Raw genomic sequence first — 21,705 nt, forward strand, 5'->3', positions numbered from 1 at the left:
CATGAGCAGGCAATCGGTTAGAATGATAACGGCAAGCAATAACATCAGATATCACACATAACATATTCTGTGCATGTATATATATATATATATATATATAAATAACTAGAAATATTACAGTAAAAAATAGTTGTCGAGTTGGCAAGAAGACAGCACAATACAGAGTTGGGTAGGAAGAGGAAGGAAGAACAGGGTAGATCGGAGGAAACATGAGGTGATTCTCACACACGTCATCGTAAAGCAAAGATTAACAAAGTGTCTCCACAGTGATTTAACACTGTCCACTACTACAAGCCCTGAGTAGCACCAGCACACATAAAAGATCTAACACAGCCAAATTACACACAATCAAAAATAAAACTACCTAACCCATTAGATGAAAATGACCAAAACAGAACAGGTTTAACTGGCCATGACAGCTGTTGCAACTCTGTGACAAATAATGTCCCATTCCTTTTTACATATTATGTCATTATGTTAAAATGCTCTATTAACATGTTGCCTTTTAACAATTCAAGGCTCTCTAATAGCAATCAATATATAAAATAAATAAAAGTCTCATCAGAATGCACAGGATATGAACTACTAATTACTACTGAACTAAATACTTCTCAAACACTTAGCTTTAAAGAAAAGACTGATTCAAAACAACTTTCTTTCATAATGTTAGAATAAGCTAGCAAATCCATGCCGGGCTAAAAGCTTCAAACGAGCTATGATGTTGCTTTAAAAAAGTAAAGCATGTGTAACCTATATTTTGCATTCTGTGACTGCAGTATGGGACTTACAGACTGAGAGTCTGTGATGCAGCCTCTTCCTCCGCCAGAAGCTCAGCCATTAAAAACTACAAATCCCAGCAGTGGATGCCAGAGAAAAGGAAGTACAACATCCAGTTGTTTGACACAGATTACAGCGGTACTTCTTTAGGTGTCACAGGACTGTTCCTCCAAAGACACTTTCAACACCCTTCAGTCCAAGGACTGAGTGGGTGAAACACAACCTCCTGAAAATGTTAACACCTGCCTATACACACATACACACCTCATCCTATCTCTTCTCTTGTAACAAAAAAAACCAGCATTAACAGCATTAACATACACACATTAGCATGAATGTGTTACTCATACAAACCCACCACTGATGATGTTAAGCTCACACCCCCTTCCTAGATTTCTGGATGCAGTAGCCAAAGGTCACAAAGAGGTCACCTGCTGCTGCAGCACCACAGGATTTACTTCCTGAGCCATGCCTCTCACTGTGTCTGTCCCAACTCATGGTTCTGATCACAGTCTGACAGAGTTAGGCCAGTATACGGTATTGGTTGTTATTGTAGTTAATGAATACTACATTTACTTACTGTTTTTTCATGACAAACCTTTAAACTGCATTGAATTTGGCAATTTTAGTCAGACGTCAGTATGAATGTGGTGGGATATATTTAGTTTTTATTATTATATTGTGTCTTATTTGTTATTTCAGAGACATTATTGTTGATGATAGGTGGCTTTAATCCAAAATAGCTTCTATTGATATTAGGCCTAATAAATCCATGTTGGCAGGGTGTAACTACTCAATATTAAATGCACAGAGGCACACATTCCCTGATCCTCACTACATCTCATTTCACTCTGTCCTTGTTGTCATTCTTTTCCTGGGTTCAGCGGGTTCTTTAATCATTTCTAAAACACATAAATGTCCAGTGTTTGAACCCAGAACTTTCTGGTTGGCAACAACCTCTGCACCAAATTTTCATTCAACACAGCATACGCTATACAGCATATATAGTTAGTATGACACCTACTTCCATTCAGCAGTGTATACAAAACATGTCACCTCACTGACCAAAGTTTAAATTGAATTGTTTTCCCTCAACACCTGCTGTTAGCCTGATGCCTACTACCCCTCAACTTATAATTTGCTGCTCAACATGTATTAACAGATACAATGACATCTATTAATTAACAAAGTATACACTGTTCTTTCACATGCTAAACTGTTAGCATATAATACCATTCATACCAAAAAGCACATGGAATTATTCCCTCAAGACATGCTGTTACTTTGGCGCCTATAATTTATTTAATAATTTATTTAAGCCATAAACAATCACAGAATATCACTAATTTCAAATTGTTAAGATTCTGTAATGTAAAAAGTGGCCCTAATATACTGCCTTGTGGGACTGCACAATCAACAATTCTAAAATCTGACAGTATGCCATTAACATCCACAACTCCTCCTCGATAAAAGAGAATGAAACCAATCTATAATTCTGCAGATGCCAAAGTCTTGATGTAGATAATAAATGAGCTCAGTAAAACCTTACAGTGCAGTGTCAGATACTTTCTGTAGATCTAACAAAACCACACCACACAAGCTTTCGCCTTCTGCTTGTTTCATGACATAATCAGTCAGGCATATTAAGCATGTATCTGTTGATTCTAGATGAAAATCTTTATTGGAATTCATACATTAGGCTATTTTTAGAAATATAACAGACACACATCTGCACTAAGCATTTATTACTATGTAATTTACTTCCTTTCTTGCGTAGTGATGTAAATGCTCTAACTTTAGCTCATCTGTAACTTTACCTTGAAATTTGTTACTGCATTATACCAGAGGTGGCAAGCACACTCACATTCTATACTTAAGTAGAAGTACAGATACTTGTGTGAAAAAAGATTCTGGTAAATATAGAAGTACTGACTCAACTCCTTTACTGAAGTAAAAGTAAGAAAATACAGGGTCTGGAATGTACTTAATGTAAAAAGGTTTTTTGCCGTCAATGATACACAATACATCTTTTGATAACTTCACAAAACTAAAAAAAGTTCGACACAAAAAAAGGAAATACTTATTCTCTTATTAACAACCTGCACAGTTTTCTCTCTATCATAACCTGTACACTCACTCGATTTCCCTCTCTAGTTAGTTACGTCTTCCATCATCCGTGGAGGTTAAAAAGTAAAAAAGCCTGTTTTGATAATGTAAGGAGTAGACAGTACAGATATTTGTGTTTAAATGTAGGGAGTAAACGTAAAAAGCCATCAGAAAAATAAGTACTCAAGTTAAGTACAGATACCTGAAAAATCTACCTAAGTACAGTATTTGTACTTCGTTACTTTCCACCTCTGCATTATACGTACAGCTTAAGGTATTTCCACAATTTTATTTTTGGAGCTTTCCAGTTATTGTAATCAGCCAATCAGCAATGAGGCAACAAATTCTCTCTCATGAATGAAAAAAAATCTTTATCACATCAAAAAACAGTGTACGGAAATATGTGGAGGGAGTTTCAGAGGATCAAGTGAAAGGGAAGGAAAGAGAAACAGAAGGACAGGAAGTGAAAGTGATCAGAGAGAAATGTAAAGTGTGACAGGGAAGAGATAGCAAGCTCATTAAGAAAATGCAGGAAAATCTCCATAATCAGATGTAGTAACACACAAGGTTAAAGCAAAGTGAGATAAAAAGCTTCACTTCACTTTGCATACACACAATACACTTCCTCCACTTTCCATTAAAATGTTCAGTGCCTTTACTTTAAAAGAACTTAACAGTAAACCCTTTGTGTGTGAATGTGTGGGTGCAAATATACATAGTTTAAATAAATAGTCCATGATTCATAGCAGAAAACAGCATTTACATAAAATGTCTTATAATTAAGCTGTGCAGTAACCAGCTCTGCACCCTGGGAGAAACTCTCCACACAGAGAGAAACATCAGCTTTGTCCATAAGAATGTTAATTAAACTGAATTACATACACAAGCTACACACTGCAACAAAGATCTCTCATTCAGTCGGTAAGTTTGGTCCTGAGATGGAGAAATATTTTTCCTATGAAAGTGGAAGAATGGGTTCAGCTTATTACACTTGTGTCCAGAGTAAAGCACCCTGTTTGTAGGATTTGATTTTATAGTATAGTGGTGATTAGTTTCATAAAGGTACAACAATCTGTTTATTGCTAACTTTTTCCAAGAAAAATAAGTATTTTGAACTCAGTACAATTAAATTATTTTGCCAAAAGGGGCAATTTTTTCGCAGTGGAAAGGTAAACGGTAGAGAATCTACAGCACTGTCATTGATATCCATCCATCCATCCATCCATTATCTGTACCTGCTTATTCCTTAACCAGGGTCACAGGGATCTGCTGGAGCCTATACCAGCTCCCTTTTGGGTGGAAGGCAAGGGTACACCCTGGACAGGTCAACAGTCATTGTTAATATGTAAAATGGTAATCTTTTTAAGACATCAGTTATTCTACTGTATAGTAATTAAATGTTATGTTTCTTAAATAAAGTGAACAAATTTGTCAGTGGAGTGTGATACTTTGACTTTTATTGCAGAAAGATTTCACAAGTACTGGGTTCAAACTCCAGTCAGCCTGGGGTCCTTCTGTGTGGAGTTTGAATGTTGTCCCCATGTCTGTGTGGGTTTTCTACAGGTACTCCAGTTTCTTCCCACAGTCCAAACAAATGCAGGCTGGGGTTGGGTTAACTGCTGACTCTAAATTCCCTATAGGTGTGACTGTGAGTGTGAATGTCTGTCTCTATGTGTCTGCCCCATAATAGACTGGCAATCTGTCCAGCGTGTGCCTCATTTAAATATGTCAATAGGCCTGGCTTTAGCAGTGAGACAGATGCTTCAATACACTGAAACTCAAAGCATGGACAACACATAGGCCTTTACCTGGCATTGACAGACAGAGAGGACACACACATACACACACCTAAACATCTATTCTGCAGGTCAAAAGTGTACATTTTTCATAGGACAAATTAAATTACTATTTAAAAAAAGCAATTGTAGTGGACTACTAGCACATAAATTCTTCTATTTCACTTCTCATTACACTTTGATGGAGATTTGTAAAGGGTGGTTCTGTAGTTCACTGACCTTTCCACCTGCTCACAAGATCAGGCTCAGGTGAACACTATGTGTACACAATGACTCTGTCCTACTGAGTACTTCCTGTTGAGCCAAAGCCTGCTACTGTATATCTTATCATCAGTGAGCCACCATCAGGCCAGCTGTCAGTCCTTTAGTTGTGTGTGTCAATTGGTTTGTGTTTAAATACACATGTAATTTAAGAAACATGCAGCAGAAAATATCTATGATTATTTCTGCCCTATTTTTAAAGTATTTTTTTAGCACAACGTAATGGGCTTCTGGTTGAGGATAGGGAAGCTAGATGGTATTGAGAGACAGACTAATGCATTGATAGTTTTCATTAATTCAAGGTATTTGTTAACATTAAGAAAAATATAGGATCACAGCAGCCTTATTCTTTGCAGTGTTCATGTACCGACATTGAACTCACTAACTCTCCAAGCTAGTTCTGCAGGAAAAAAGCTTCCTTTTAATTTGCTTCCCAAAATGTTTTGGATCTTTCTCTTTTGCAGATCCTGGATCCTCAAACTTTCACTTTAAATTTCAGTTAAAAAGTTAAAGACTCCTCCTATATACAGAAGGCGTTTCCAAAAAAGAAAGCAGATAAAATAATAAGATAAAGCTGAGTCCTTCAGTCCTTGAGTATCACAACTGCTGCTAACTGGCACTGCCCTCTCCATTCCTGGACGTTTCTAACGCAGGGTGGCATCAGGTTGGGATTTTGAGCCAGCACTGACTCCTTAACTGTAGTGACTCAGGCTTCTATAGCCGAGTATGAGTCATCCCTCTGGTTCCTGGATCAATATTCAAAAAGCAGGCAGACATGAATCAAATAACAATGAGTCCGTGTCAGAGAAAATTACCTCAAAGCCATTTAGAAATTAGGCTCTCCAACTTTCTCTGCCTCATTTTCATTTGCTCTCCAACACTTTAACTTAGTTCCTTATAAGTTCTGTTGTGGGATGTTGAACTAAAGACCATCAAGTCAACATTTCATTCTGTCCCACACTTTTTTAAATCTGTCTTGCTTTAAGCATCCTTTCTTCCTCCGCTCAACTTCCTCTGACTTCAGTCTTTAATCTTGTCCTCACACATACACACATGCACATGCACAGACACACAAACACATACACTCTATAGCGGACTCATCTACAAGATTGATAAGAACTCATTCGGTGTCCTATAATAGACAAGTATTAAAAAGTTTCCTCCCTCTCATGCTATTTGTGAAATTGAATAGAAGGTAAAATGAATGCCAGAATTAGATATGGGCTTCCAGTTTTCCAGTTCGCAGCAACTGTGTATAACTGTGTGTCTGAATGTGTGGATGTGTGTGTGTGTGTGTGTGTGTGCGTGGGTGTGTGTGTGTGTGTGTGTGTGTGTGTGTGCGTGTGCGTGTGCGTGCATGTCTGCATACAGAAAGAATTTGTTCGCATGCAAAGGAGATCCTCCTACACTCACTTTAACACCTTATTATCTACAGGGAAAAAAAAAAGTTTATCACCTTTGCAGGCTGATGGAAATCTGGAGTTTATGAAACTGGCCATATACATTGTGTGAGGGTGCATCGAAATAACATGAACCTCATAAAAATGGTCTTTTAAGATGCCATAGGTGAGTGGAATTGCTTCAAGTCTGCCAAAATGTAACTGAATTCATTCAGCATTTCTCAACAGTATTTTAATTAAAAATACACAATATGCACAAAATCAATTAGGACACCCAGTCTTTGTGGGTGAACTCAACATGAATTTGCTTTTGCTGCAAAAATTAAATATGCCACAATTATTAGACAGGTTTTTGACTTGACTTTATATATGTGATATAAATAATAAAATTGAAGCCGTTATACTGTATGTGCACAACAGGTAAAAAATGAGAGCCAGAGCCAAAATGTTTCTTTCTCATAAAATAGAAAGTTACATATCATTAAAAACAGGATCTGATGCAGTTTTTGTGTACAACATAAGTCTTGTTCTTTGCCTGCTTCTCCATTAGTGCATACATGTGCTGTGCTGTGGCCTGGCTGCTCACCATATGGCAGCAGGGACACGCAGAATCTCTCACTCTGTCGTTTTCTCTGTCTGTGCCAAGCTCTGTTGTTCCTCCTCCATCCCTTCCGCTCCCTCACTTCCGTCAGAGAACTCACCATGCTGAGACACTCGGGTGTACTCTCACCTCCCCCACTCCCTCCATCCCTCCTTCTATCCTCCCATACTTTTCTTAAACTACATCACACTCTCGCTTATTCCCTTCTAGTTTTGAAGGTATGTACAACTGATTGGAGATGAGAGACAAGTTGGATTAACAGTCCATTATGAGAGTCTATTATTTAAAGAACCGTAACTAGAAGATTTATAAAATATACAAGTTTTGGGAAATGCCAACGGAGCTGGTTCATGCCAAAACTAACAGCTTTTGCACAAGAGCATTATTGTTCAGTACTGTATGTGTCACTAAATAAACTCTGTCCCATACTTTTCTATTTCCATCTCATTTCCTCCTCTACTCTTACCTCCTGCTTCCTCCTTTTTTCATCCATATACTTCCCCGACAGATTTTCCACCCAGTCACTCTTTATCCTTTATCCGCTCTCATTCTCTGTTTTTCACCACTCTTATGTGTCTTCCAAAGCCTTGAAATGATTCTTATCTTATGATCAGGTTAAGTGTCTCTAGTAGTACCACATAACACCAACAGGGTTCTGCTAGCCCAAAGAAGTACTGTATTCTCACATCAAACTATTTTTGCTCCAAGTGTGAGGCACGTTTGGCAAAGCCACAAGGCACAAACTGAAAGAAAAACAAAGCTACCACACATTTTGTTGATGTGCACATATTAAAAAATACTTGTGACTTGTAGTTCACACCTATGTTATACTCATCTTTGGACAAATCGATAATCTTATCTGCCACATTCAACCAAAGAGCAAATGAAGCAAAAGAATATCACTTGCCCAAATCTGATTTACAGACTCCATTCTATTTTTGCTTGGGTTTTACATGTTTAGTAGATCTAAGCTTTGTCACATTTTCAAAATATCAACAAAATCAACCCATTTAGCCTTAACTGCATTTGTGAACTGACGTTGCTCTCTTCACTTGAGCTACAACACACCAGTGAGCCACACTGCTCCACTGGGTGACATGCACAGGGTATGTTTTTTTTTTGTTTGTTTTTTTTTTCAAAAAAAGAGCCCAAATGCCAAAAAAGGGCTTTCTGAAGTGTCTCACCTGCACAGTCGCTAGCTTCTCGCTCTGTTACATGTAGCACTAACAGCTAACGGAGTTCATAACTGCGGACTGCATTTATACATGTAGTACTTGTTAGAGTCAATCTCTTTATTTTTGCATTTTTCTTTTAATCATCTCCAGTTCATTCCTTGTCTGTAACTCTAATAATACAACCTACAGTGCTAGATTTTAAATGATTAATTTGCACTTGATAGTGTCCAACAACCAATACGGAAAAACTCAAAATATTTTCTACATTTAAAGATCAACTGGTCTGGGGCCCAGGAGGCCGTTCACAAGCTCTGTGGTGTTGCTCACGCTCTGTGCCTCATCACCATTCTCAGCTGGGCGGATGTTCAAACGCGCAGTAGCTGCAGAATGACAGCATTTAGCACAGAAAAGAAAGAAAGTACAAGAAGAAGGGTGCTGAAAAGACATTCAGCTCAGCCACACACTCACTTAAAAGTGCACACACCAACATATAAACACACACACACATTTAATTAGACAAAAGCCTAAGGAAGACTATTTTTGGATTACATTTAAGACTAGATATAGCAAGAAGTGAAGAAGACTAAAATAAAGAGAAGGAGACAGACTTAGAGATAGGACACAACGAAGAAAACCAAGCTTCAAGAAATAAAAGACTGAACAAAAGCTAAAGGAGAAAGAGAGAGAGAGAGTGGGATGAAGAGCCGGATGACAGAGAAAGAGAGAGAGAAGGGACAGATGGAGAGAACACCAGAGCCAACAGCAGAGCTAAGTGGGTAGTGTGCTCCCCAGACAGTGCTCCATATGGCCTGGCAACGCCATACACAGCTAGGCTGCACAAACACACATAAACACAGTATGTATACACACGGACACACACAGCATGTATACACAAGCAGATACCCAAATATTCCTCCGCGCAAACAAATTCACACATGTAGTGCATATTCACATACTGCCATATACCCACATATACAGAGCTGGTCTGGGAGGGGGATGCCCCACTTTGTACAATAATGTGTCCTACCATAACTATGCAGATGACACTCAGATTTACATTTTACTCACAGCAGGTGAATATGGACCAGTGGATTCACTGTGTCACTGTATTGAACAGATCACTCTGTGGATGCAAAACAACTCTCTCCAAATAAACAGTGACAAGACTGAAATAATCATCTTTGGGCCTCAGAAACAAAGAAAGTGTCAGCAGTCACCTCGAGTCTCTTTCTCTAAAATTTAAAAATCAAGTTAGAAATCTAGGGCTAATCATGGACTCAGACTTGAATTTTAACAGCCACATTAATTCGATAACATCATCAGCATTTTACCATCTCAAAAACATTTCCAGAAACTCATCCATGCTTTTATCTCTAGCAGGTTAGATTACTGTAACGGCCTGTTCACGGGGCTCTCAAAACGAGCTGTAAGGCAGCTACAGTACATTCAGAACGCTGCTGCTCGGGTCCTGACTAGAACCAGGAAGTACAACCACATTACTCCTGTTCTCAGATCTCTGCACTGGCTTCCTGTCTCTCAGAGAATAGACTTTAAGACAGCACTGCTTGTGTATAAGTCTCTTCATGGCTCAGCACCACATTACATCTCTGACATGCTGATGCCATATGAACCATCTCGGACTCTGAGAACATCAGGGACAGGCCTTCTGCTCGAGCCCAGAGTCAGGACTAAACATGGAGAAGCAGCATTTCAGTTATATGCAGCTAAAATCTGGAATAATCGTCCTATCAGTCTGCTGTTTCTTATTTTAATTCTTGCCTATGTACTTTTAACTTGTCTTTTATTTCTGTAAAGCACTTTGAATTACTCTGTGTATTAATTGTGATATATAAATAAACTTGCCTTTTTTGTTTTTGTTTATTTTTGTTTTTTGTTTGTTTTTGTCTTAAGCTGCACATTTATATCGTTTCAACCTTGACATTTAAAAAAAAAACCAAAATGTTTATAAATTTGTCTAATGGCGGCTATGGACAGATCTTATGATCTCATATGTTTTGCTCTTTGTACAAAGTTGTATGAAGAAACGCTGCATTCACTGACTTATTATAACATATACTAACTATTTGTGTGATTTAAAACCGAGGACAGGTCAGTACTGCAATTGCCCATACCCCTGTCCAGTTTCTGTCTATGAATGACTTCCCTTTCAAACCCAACAAAAAAGTCTGAAAGACTAGTGGTTTGTCTAATCTGACTCCATTACTGGATTACTTTAGACACAAACTAACAGTGTGGAATGCAGAACAGTTATCTTGAAAGACCGTAGGTGATATAGGATAAGTAGCCAACTCTGACTTTCATCCATTTATTCATTATCTACCCAATATTTTGGTAAAACAAAAGTTAGCAGAAGTTAAAACCAAACATGAGCATACTAGAAGTTTTGGTAAAAACCCCTCATTGTATGGAATGTGTGAATATATTCTTCCTAATGTCTGCAACCACTTTTTTCATGGCGGAATCTGGGGGTGTGACAATTTGCATAACTCTTCCAAGCAGACAATCCAACAATTGCAACATGCGTCCCCTCCCATTTAGCAAATCAAACGCTAGCATGCCTAAACTGGTCATCTTGAAGATGTAGCATCATGGAAAACACAATAGAATAATCTGATAGAACTTCAAAGGCACAATTCTGTCCCTACTGTCTATATGCAAATCTACAGCAATCTACACCACTGTTAGCAGTTGGTTAGTTGCAAAAAAAATAATAACTAAGACCCACCTTCCAATAAACTGGACACTGATTAAAAGATTACTTGAATAGATACAGTAACACAAAGGTGAAGAAAATAAATGGGTGGAATGGATAAGATGACTAGCCTAAGATCAAGTCCATGCTGGTAATCCATGCTGCATGTTGTTAAAAAGCACTTGGTTTGAAAAGTGCACAATGCATAAAGTTTATTAAGTCCATGTCTGGGTGATACTATTAAGTTTTAAAATTTCCATCATTTTGTACTGCATGATAAATCCTGCTATAAACAATTAAAAATATATGAGGCTCAGCCTATGTCTTTTCCAGTCTCCAAGCATACCTCTCCCATCCCCACTGGAGCAGAGATTCATGGGAAGACCAGGATAACAGCCAATCCCTAAAGGAAATGAGGAAATGACTTCCTGCCAGTCCCAGGACTCACAGAGGTTACTACGGGGCTGCTGAGCTATCGCCATGGTACCCTGCTATCAGGAGACACCTGGCCAATCACAAAGAGTTACGTGATGTGTAAACATCCTTACACTGCAGTACATTCATGTTGTAGAGGGAATCACAAGGGTGGAGTGAGGACCAAAATATAAGTGAGGCCGAGAAAAATTTTAAACAACTTAATTCATTGATTTATTATAAACATTACCACAACACTACATTACATATCATTTGTAAAAGTTATTACTGATAGAGAGTTTGACAGTTGTGCTACTCAATTTATCTGACACTCCCACAACATAAAAGTTTAAAACAAAAAAGAAAATTCCAGTTCAATCAAGAAACATCCAGAACTCCTGGGCTTATTACAAGTTCTCAAGAGATGAATTCAAAGAATACACTGGTCAAGCTAAAAACAAACCATATTCTCTTACAGTGATTTCAGATTGCCAGCAGCTCAACCAATGGCTCACCAGAAGTCTGCTTTGTCTCTCCTGAGCCGATCAACCTGACAAGCATTTGGCAGTAACTATCAACAGCCAGGTTTCCCTGCCCACTTAATTTCCTGTAGACGATCCAATAATTCTGAGAATAAACATTATGCTTTGATACACAATGAACAGTTGATGTCTGCCATTGAGGGATTCCCAGAGCTATGTTTTTTTACTTACTGAAATAAGCACAGGAATGACCAGTGCGCTCCATTATAACACTGATACAGTCTATACACTGATATTAGTAAATGCTGAATATGTTTATCAGGTTGCAATGTCAGCAATGTTAACCCAATAGCACATCCTGTATATAGCCCAATATCACAAATCACAATTTTGCCTTCAGCAGTCAACTAGTATGGAATCTGGCAAATGACTTTCTCTTTGACAGAGAGCAAACCACTCACTGCCACTCACTCGTTTCATGTTGTCTTGACCATACTGATCTCTGAGGAAATGGAGAGTGAAGTACAAAACACAGGAATCTATACATCAGTGTATAAACTGCTCCACAAATGACACAACATTTGACAGTAAAGACTTAGACTCTATTAAATACAATACACTTTTTTTCAGAATTTCTTGGACAAATAATAATGTGTGCCCTTCCAATTATAAATCACAATGTCTGTATCGTTTCTGTTTCCCAAAGCTCATGTGACGTTCCAGATAAAATTGAGATGTGAAACATGCCACACACACAAATATGATGGAAGTCAGCTCAGCAGGAGGGGTGAGCAAACTGTAAGAGACAAAGATCTTCTGAATCCAGCCTAAGCCAGCAATTCTACAGAGGAGAACCACAACACCTGCTAGTCTCTAATGACTCAACAGGATCTGGATTATCACACTGATTATGTCCATCGTTATTGCACACTGGCAGATGACAAACGCATCTGTCTTAACAAGATATAAAGTAAAAAAGTGTGGCTTCCTAGAATATATCTTTTTTTTTCAGATACACCAACTGTGAGATATTCCCTAAATATACAAATGTACAATCCAATATACAAACAAGATGTCTGTGCAGTGCCATTCCACATAGAGTATCATAGATTACATAATGATGGCTTGAGTTACACTTGCAAAAGATAGTCGCCAGAATGTGAGTTTGGTTTATACCCTTGCCTCATCCCATGTGTAAAATAGATTTCACAACAAAACATGAATATGAGGCAAAAGAACAGACTGCCAGCACTTTGGTGAGATTACGTTAAAGCACATATCTGCACACGTTAAGCTAATTTTCAACCCCTTTTAAACTCCACATTGAGTTGGCGGTTGATTGACAACTTGTTGCCACTCACCGGACGTCGTTTTGCTGCGGAGGTTTCTTCTGCCCAACCAGGTTCACCGTTCTTGCTTGGATAGGCTTCTCTTCTCTGAAACAAAGAGGAAACCCCTGTCAGTGCAACATCACGCTCTTACTACTGTTTCTTATATTTCTGTATTTGGCTTATTTACATACTTTCAATTGCCCTATTTTCAATGGACAGACTAACAGAAGTAAGACTTTACCTGTTACTTTACTTGGCTCCAAGTCATCAAAATTCATACATCATTCCTGTGTCATAAGACTTGCCTGAACTTTTCTCCTGTGAGTTAAAATACAAATAGCAGAACTATAACTGTGGACTGTAGTTAGCTTTCAAGTGTCAATATTTGTTATCATAACATTTTAAAACCTCATGCTTATTTACTCAAATTATTTCAGTCCTTAATACACTGAAAGAGAATTCTGATCAGAGAGAGATTCACCAACACCCACGCTTGCCACACGTCTTTAAATCGTCAATACTGTGGGTACCCCTCTCACTCTGAGACACTTTTCAGTTTAGACATAGTGATATGATTATGTTGTTCATGAAGACTGACCCTCTGCCAAACATCTACCAATTAATCAGTCAGCTAATTTTTGCCATTTTTAAAATACTCAGCATCAGCCAAAGGCTGAGCATATTGAGCCAATTAACACGGGGAGCCTAGTGCTGTGGTCGTGGAATAAGCGTGACACTGCCACTTGTGTTAATCAAACTGCCATCCTGCCACACCTCAGTGGATATGGCCAAATGGATTCCACTGTGTTACTTTCACACAGAAAATGCAAATAACTTCAGGCTACTTTGGAACTATAATGTTATTTATAGTTGCAGCTTACAAGTTAGGGATGGGTACCAAAGCCCGGTAGTGAACATTATACAGGTGTGATTGAGCTGTATTTGACATGCTCGAATTACAGTGGTAAAGGATACTGCATTTTTTGCAAAAGGACCTTACCATTTCTACTGTTTCATTTGTTTCTCACTGGTTTTCAAATGAAAATTAAAGACGCATAACACTGTGTTTGTAGGCTTGACCTCATGAAAATCATGTACACTTTTTGCTGGTCATTTTCAAATGCATGGCACACAGTTTCAGCTTTTTGGATATGTTCACATGCCCTTCAGTGTCATGAAAATGAATTTTCAATCTTGTATGAGATGTGTAACCCATGACAGTGAACATCTAGTTCAGTGTTATTTCATGCAGGTAAAGTGCAGCTCGATTTGATTAGAAGTACAACAACACAGCTACGTTTTTTAAACATTAGGCTAAAGTACAAGGAATCTACATATAGCACATCTCACTAGTGCAGAAAAAAACAAATGTAAGAATATGCACAAACACCTCACACCTACGACACACTTTTCATCTACTTAGATATTCTGTATCTGCATGTGTATCTTCCACATTCATTTTATGACCTAGACTAGTTTTACATGTACCGGTATTTCTGTCAATAAGGTGAGGGCTCTCTGTGACACAAAAACAAGTTATGAATCTGAGCATACACACAATTCAACTGTCAACTTCACATTTAGATCCTCTACTACATTTTTATGAACACAGACATGAAGTGCTTGCAATGCAATGCAAGAAATTACATGCACTGAGTTTCTGGTTTCATCAGTTCAGTGCAGACAGGAGGGCTCTCCTACTGTCTAAACAGCCAATAATTTTGACCATGTTTTCTGATTATATCAACATGCACATACTGTGCTTTGAGTATATGTGGTGATTGTCTCACATCTGAACTGTGCAGTTTCATGGTTATAGGAATGCTCACCAATGCTTTATTATAAGGGCTACACTGTCATATATTTCTATTCTTTCCATCCATTTATAATATGGAATTGGTAGCCTATCTAGATTTTTAAAGATGCTGTAAATAAAATTCATTCTCATATAGCAGATCATCTGATAATATGAGAATAACTGACAAGACGTTGTTATTTAATCACACTATTTACCATTACCTCATTGTTGCTATGGTTATGTACCTAGAGGGAGTTATGCACACATATACAGTGATTCTATATACTTTAACAGAAATAAAACTAACAGTGAGTATATCTTTAACCGCTCATATAAGAGGAGTGAATTCTCAGCCTCTCTGCATTACAACCCACACTACCCTACTGCTAGTACACTCACCATGCATGTATTAGTCAACCAGTGCAGCTTTTCAGTGCAGACCCAATCTTAAAGACACACACGCACACACAACCGTTTTGCTATGGCAATCTCCACCCAAACAGTGACAAGAGGAAACAGTCCTGAAGCTAATATAGATTAAGATATGTATGTGCTGACAGACTGTCTTATTTACAGTAACATGACTGAATCCACGGCTTCTAATACATTACTGAAAATGATGCATAGCCACTTAGAGCTGGAGATATATATTGGACATTTCCTTCTTTAGATGCAATGAATCGATCTTCCGTTCCAGTGCTGGACTATCAGTACACACAGAGGGCTTAAAATAGAATGGGCATGTAAAGCTTAAGGAGTGCCTTACTTAGGTGGGCTGCTTGTTCTATCTGCCCATTTGTGCATGCAGCTCCGTGCAGACCAGGCAGAAACATGGAAAAGGCATTGCTTCAACTGGATTCAGTTTGTGGCCCTTGTAGGAACGGAGGTAGACGTGGGTTCATTTCCACACGCATCGCGGTGACAAATAAATCTGGACAAGACTTTTCTCTATGCATGTGTTGTGCTTGAAAATGACATTACACGTGCACCTTTTGCTCCCAATTATAGGCCTACTGGTTCTATAACAGCCTGTATGATGTCTGTTACAAGAGCACTGGCCTACATAGTGCATACGGCTGGGAAAGGCTCAACCGCACCCCAGAGCTGAGAACAGCAGCTGTTGAGATGGATGCTGCACAAATAAAAGCCAACAGGGAGGGTTTTACTTTTACTATTCTCAGTGCCAGGCTTCAGTGAGCCTTCTGCAATTTCCTGCTGCATCTGCCAATGAAATGTTTCAGTAATGTGTACATACTCTCCACCTCACTCTGCTCCAGTGTAAATTTTAGTGATTATACTGCATGAGGGGCACAAGTACAGGTGAAAAATTAGTTCTTGTTTTTCACCTGAGTGCAGAGTGATACTGTGATACACCTTCACCCTCCCACGATCCTCTTCTTCTCTGCTGAGCAAGTTACACCTGACCCACCATGCACTCACTGATTCTCCCTGAGCAGCGAGAATCTGCAAACTGGACGCGAACCTGGTCTGAACTGGCCTGTCCATGTTTTTTCTTGCAAAGAGCTGAAGCCTTTATGGGCCTGTAAGAGTTCTGTGTGGAGGGATCTGCAGGATGCACATATACACAAACAAACACACACAAGGTCAGATACAGTGGAGTGCAGGTCCTGATGCTGAAAGATTTGATCCATAAGGGAAAACACTGGATGAACCCAGGCCCAGTATCTCTCTCTCTCTCTCACTCACTCACTCTCTCTCTCTCTCACACACACACACACAGAAACACACACACACTCACACACACACACACACACTATGTTTCTCTTCTGGCTCTCTCTTACTTTAACATGGCCTCCTCCTTCGCCTCCTCTTCCCGTTGCCGAGCCAGCACAGCCATGATGATCTTCCTCTCCTCCTCCGTCAGATGGCTAAGGTCCGGCTCCGGGATGGCTGGGGCGACGGGTGGGCGCGGGCCGCCCCTAGGGCCCAACGAGGCGAACATCTTCCCCACCACCGCCACCACCTTCCCTCCCCCCTCCTCTTCCTCCTCCGGCTCCTCGTCGCCTCGGTCGGGATCACGGATAGAAAACCCGTTGGCGGAGCCCACGGATCACGACATGGCCCACATAGAAAGCTGCGGTTGGAGCGACTGATGCGGAGTTCCCATCGCGGTGGCAGGGGGCACCCAGGGCGGCGGCGGCGGCGGCGGCAGCGTTATCGGTGTGGTAGTGGTAGTAGCAGCGGTGATGACGGTGGTGGTAGCGCTTCTGTTCCCGGTTGCCGTTTTCAGCCTCTCCTTCTCCCTCTTGCTGCTCCACTGTCTTCTCCCCCCACCCCCCTCCCACCGCCCGCACGCCCGCCTCTCCCCTCCACCACCTTGGTTTTACGGGGAGCCCATATCTCCAGCGCTCGGTGTGGGACGACGGCACACGGGAGAGGAATCTCGCTCGCTTCCTTCAGGCCAGGCAGGGAGGAGGCGGGGGTGGGGGGGCTGAAGGCGGCTCAAGTCGCCGCTTGCTCCTGTGGGTCGTCCGTGTGGCTGCGGGCTGAGGCGGTGACTTCTTGTTTTTCCAACACCGCCGCTGATGCTGATGCTGCTGTCAGGGAGACGGAACCGTCAATGGGACCGCAGCCCCTAAAGCGCGCTCACTTCTCTTGTGGCGGGAGCGCGCAGCCCTCATTTGAGAATGGGGGGCTCCACTCACCGTTAAGATGCGCGCTCACGCCAGACTATAGGACTCACAGGAAATAAAGGGTTCCTCGTGGTTGCGCTAGGCTTTATACGAACACCTCGTATTAAACCGCTCACACCTGGGATCACTCTGAAACAAAGCCTTCCCTGTTTCAGTGTTATTTTTAATTCAGTCTTGATAACAGTGGTGTTACATCTATGTTGCCCTACATGAAAAAAATGTTCAAATTAAGAGCACCTTCATGGTGTCCCCCCAGAGTTCTGCGGAAAGAGACATCAGCGGAAAGAGACATCAGGAAATTATATTATATATTATATATTATATATTATACAAGAGGTCATGGACAAACGTGATACAACAAATTTGCAAGTAAAAATATCGGCCTCTTACAGGCAAGATGCATATATATAGATACATAGATATATATAGATGTCAGTCAAAATATCAGTTTATAGTGCACATGTAGTGGACCAAACTAAAAGTTCAAGAAATAATGTATGAAATTCTAAAAAAAACATTTTCTAGTACTGCATGAAACCCTTAAGAGTAAGAGTGTAAGCACTCTTCTCCTCCTCCTCCTCCCCTTTCCCACCAATCACTACGTGTTAGAATGACGTGCATTCCCCTTTTTTCTGTATCCTCCCTCACTCTCTCTCCATTACGTCCTTCTGTCTTTCCTTCTTACCCATCCTTCCAATGTTCGCAGCTCTCACCACACGTGTGTATACACGCACACACACTTTATCCTGCTGAAAAACAATCTAAAGGGATCTAAAGAGGGCAGAAGTCAGACTTTACCTGTCTGACTGAGCATTATTGTTCCAATACATGAGAACTGGCAAGGTGTACATAATTCATAAAAGACACATTTATTGTGTAACAGTAAATTAGGACATAAGATGATTTCATTAAATTATTACTGAAGAGATGGCAAAGCTTGATTTCTAATGGTGCCTGAAATAGTTCATGTCTAGCTATGATTTGGTTTAGAAATTTAAAAATTGTCATACAGCTGAGACCTTATGTTTTTTTGTGGAAACCCCATAGGAGTCTACAAGTCACCAAACTCTGTGCTTTAAACAAGTTGAGTCCAGGCCAAACAGTATCACTATAGGTTCACAGAGTCTAAAGCCAGCCCTTAAAGCTCTGTATTTCAGCACCATGGTCAGTTCATCCAAAAGCAGACCATCTTACACCCACTCAGGCAATGTAAATGTACAAATTAGTCTCTATCTGTGGTTGCTTGGTTTGATTACCCTACCCTTTAAGTTTGTACTTGACTGTATTTGGATGCTTTAAGCAACAACAATAATAATATTGATATTATGATATTATTATTCTGACTTAAATTATATTCAAATATTTGGGGCTTTCCTGACTATTTGCATAATAATATTTGATATTGATATTTGATATTTTTATGAAACTACTAGTTGCATTTTATATCGAAAGAGTCATTGTCAGATCCCGGAAGTGCTGTTGCTTTGTCTGGCTTTATGACTCCGCGGCGATATTTTGGTAAGGCAGAAATGCCGCTGCTATTTTCTTTCTTTTATTTGCTACGGGGTTAGTATAGCTTGTGTGCAGGCGTATAGTTTTGGCGACTTGTGTTGTCGACATGTTGTTGATTAAAACAATGGTCAGGGACTCATGGTGCACTGAGGATTTTGAGAAACGAACACTGAAACCAAATTTTACAAGGATCCGTGCCCAGGACTCTGCAGTGCGAGCATTAATCAGTGTGTGAATGTGGAAAACTGTTTACCTGTTTATTTTTTTATGTCTTACTCTTTATCAACATTTTAATATATATTCTGGTTCGAGAGGGGGTTGTAGCCAAAACTGTGGTCTAGACCAGCTCTAGGGGCGCTGTTCTGCGGTCTGAGTGGCAGCAGTGTGTCCTGTCTGGTCCGTGCCAACCAGGTGTCTGGTCTCCCTCAAGGATTTGAGGTCCGTGCCGTGCTATCTGTGGTCCTGGTGGTTTGTGACATCTATATAAATGCATGTCATTGTATTAAAATCACAATATGATGTCACACTAAGCAGTAGTTCGCGGACAGTCCAAAAATAAAATACAGCATGCATTCAAGTCTATATGTTCGTAAAGTCTTTCTGTTTTTTTTTCTTTATCTATTTATTTGTTTTTATTTTTTTCAAATCCTGTCGCATTGTATGCGGAGCTGATTTATTTTATTTATTATCTTTATTTTGGTGAACATTCTCAAAACCTCAGTGTCATTTTATTTTGGGAAATATTTGCTTTGTGTTTTGCTATTGCTATTACGTGTTGCTTATTTTGAGATTGGCGTAAACCCCTTGTGTACAATAGTTCCTTTTTACTTGTTGTAGCGGGGGGCTTTAATTAATGAAACACACAACGGACACACATATAGCATCGTAGCGGATTCCCGGTAAAAGTTGGTTAATGCCGGTAATTATGCATTCAGAGTGAAGGTGGACCTGGGTTGTTAGGCTTGAATTTTAGCTAAGCTAACGAAAAAACAGTAACACTTGGATTCTTTAGTCATCGTATTGAACATAGTTCTTCTTTTTCCATAACTACTTTGGCACGACACCGGTGCTGGTAAGATTTGTTTCGATGCTCTTTTCAACTCAACTAAGCTAGCGAGCTTAAAAGTTATGTATTTTGGGTTCAGACTTACATGGAAACATAATGTTATGTTGCTATTAACATGTTTTTAGATCTCATCATTGTTTTTAGTTGGCAAAAACTTTATTGACGTTTGACAGTGTGTGTACTGACTGAGTCCTCTGCTACAGGGCTTATAGAATAAAGCTGCAGGAACTGTGTGACTTTTTAGCTCTTAGAAAGAAGCAAATATCCCTAAGACAATCCAAATCCAAAAACGAAGTCCTCCATAGAATAAACTGTCTCATTTCGACTTAGCGGGACATGTATGAAAGCTGTGCCTTTCGGCGGTGTGGCATCTGAATTGAGACACAGCTGTTGTGTGTTTCTTAGCTATATATATACACACACACACATATAAAAATTCCTGTCTCACCCCCTATGGGTGGTGTGTCTTCCTCAATCTCGGGTCCTCTGATGATCTCTGATGTTGTTCCTGGGATCTGTTGGAGCCACTCTCCCAGTTTGGGGGTCACAGCCCCGAGGGTGCCGATTACCATGGGGACCACTGTTGCCTTCACCTTCCACATCTTTTCTAGCTCTTCTTTCAGCCCTTGGTATTTCTCCAGCTTCTCATGTTCCTTCTTTCTGATGTTGCTGTCACTTGGGATTGCTACATCTACCACTACGGCTTTCTTCTGCTGTTTGTCCACCACTACTATGTCCGGTTGGTTAGCCATCACCTGTTTGTCGGTCTGTATCTGGAAGTCCCACAGGATCTTAGCTTGGTCATTCTCCGACACCTTTGGAGGTGTGTCCCATTTTCACCTTGGGACCTCCAGCCCATACTCGGCACAGATGCTCCTGTACACTATGCCGGCCACTTGGTTATGGCGTTCTATGTACACTCTGCCTGCTAGCATCTTACAACCTGCTATTATGTGCTGGATTGTCTCAGGGGCATCTTTGCACAGCCTGCACCTGGGGTCCTGCCTGGTGTGGTAGATCCCGGTCTCTATCGATCTTGTGTATGTATGTATGTATATATATATATGTGTATATATATATGTATGTGTGTGAGTGTGTATATATGTCTGTGTGTATATATGTATGTGTGTGTGTGTGTGTGTATATATATATATATGTGTGTGTGTGTGTATATATATATATACATATACACACATGTTTAATTTCCATTACAATTGCTATATAAAAGTGTTGAAGTGGGAAAACCCTCCCTTAACATGGATGGAGGGTTCAGACATAACCTGTCTTCAATCTACCAGGCTGCCCTTGCTTTTGTTCCCAGGAAATTAAGCAACACATCAAATGTCTTCCAGGGAGAACACTCTGTACCCAGTTGGTGAATCAGAGGTCACACGGGTTTACCATTAGATCCTAACAACCCTCACCTGAGCTCACTTCGTTTGTTCACCTAATCAGCCTATTCAAGCCAGATGTGAAGTGAAACCAAGTCAGGAATGTGGGTCCTACAACTTACATAGCTCACAAAATGTGTATGTGTGTGAGGGTGTGTGTGCGTGTGCGTGTGTGTGTGTGGCCCATAAAGCCTTCATGAAGAACTATTTTCAGGGTCAAGAAGAACC

At 40.0% G+C, this 21,705-nt stretch overlaps 3 protein-coding genes across 14 annotated transcripts in view; 2 read left to right on the plus strand and 1 right to left on the minus strand.

The window, feature by feature from the left end:
• The window catches only part of rims1a (regulating synaptic membrane exocytosis 1a), a 93,317-nt gene extending 76,239 nt beyond the window's left edge, over positions 1 to 17,078 (minus strand). The window contains exons 1-2 of the mRNA XM_026310024.1: positions 16,657 to 17,078; positions 13,087 to 13,161 (exon numbers count right to left, since the gene is read on the minus strand). Coding sequence (XP_026165809.1) covers positions 13,087 to 13,161; positions 16,657 to 16,817 — 236 coding nt within the window. The 5' untranslated portion in view covers positions 16,818 to 17,078. The remainder of the gene's footprint in view (positions 1 to 13,086; positions 13,162 to 16,656) is intronic.
• Positions 17,079 to 18,967: 1,889 nt separating this feature from the next.
• asrgl1 (asparaginase and isoaspartyl peptidase 1) overlaps positions 18,968 to 21,705 on the plus strand; it is an 8,896-nt gene continuing 6,158 nt past the window's right edge. For 2 of the 9 annotated variants that reach the window (XM_026310039.1, XM_026310040.1), the window contains exon 1: positions 19,913 to 20,092. Coding sequence is in view for 2 of the 9 variants with exons in the window: in XM_026310037.1 (XP_026165822.1) it covers positions 19,005 to 19,026 (22 nt within the window). In the remaining 7 variants the exon portion in view is untranslated. Of the gene's footprint in view, positions 19,027 to 19,911; positions 20,093 to 21,438; positions 21,582 to 21,647 lie in introns of those variants that run through there. The other 7 variants (XM_026310042.1, XM_026310043.1, XM_026310037.1 and 4 more) reach the window with 7 other exon arrangements.
• The window catches only part of LOC113132140 (isoaspartyl peptidase/L-asparaginase-like), a 42,708-nt gene continuing 40,880 nt past the window's right edge, over positions 19,878 to 21,705 (plus strand). For all 4 annotated transcript variants that reach the window (XM_026310034.1, XM_026310032.1, XM_026310029.1 and 1 more), the window contains exon 1: positions 19,878 to 19,962. The gene's annotated coding sequence lies outside the window, so the exon portion shown is untranslated. The remainder of the gene's footprint in view (positions 19,963 to 21,705) is intronic.

This window comes from Mastacembelus armatus, chromosome 15, assembly GCF_900324485.2.
Source record: "Mastacembelus armatus chromosome 15, fMasArm1.2, whole genome shotgun sequence".
Classification (NCBI taxonomy): domain Eukaryota; kingdom Metazoa; phylum Chordata; class Actinopteri; order Synbranchiformes; family Mastacembelidae; genus Mastacembelus; species Mastacembelus armatus.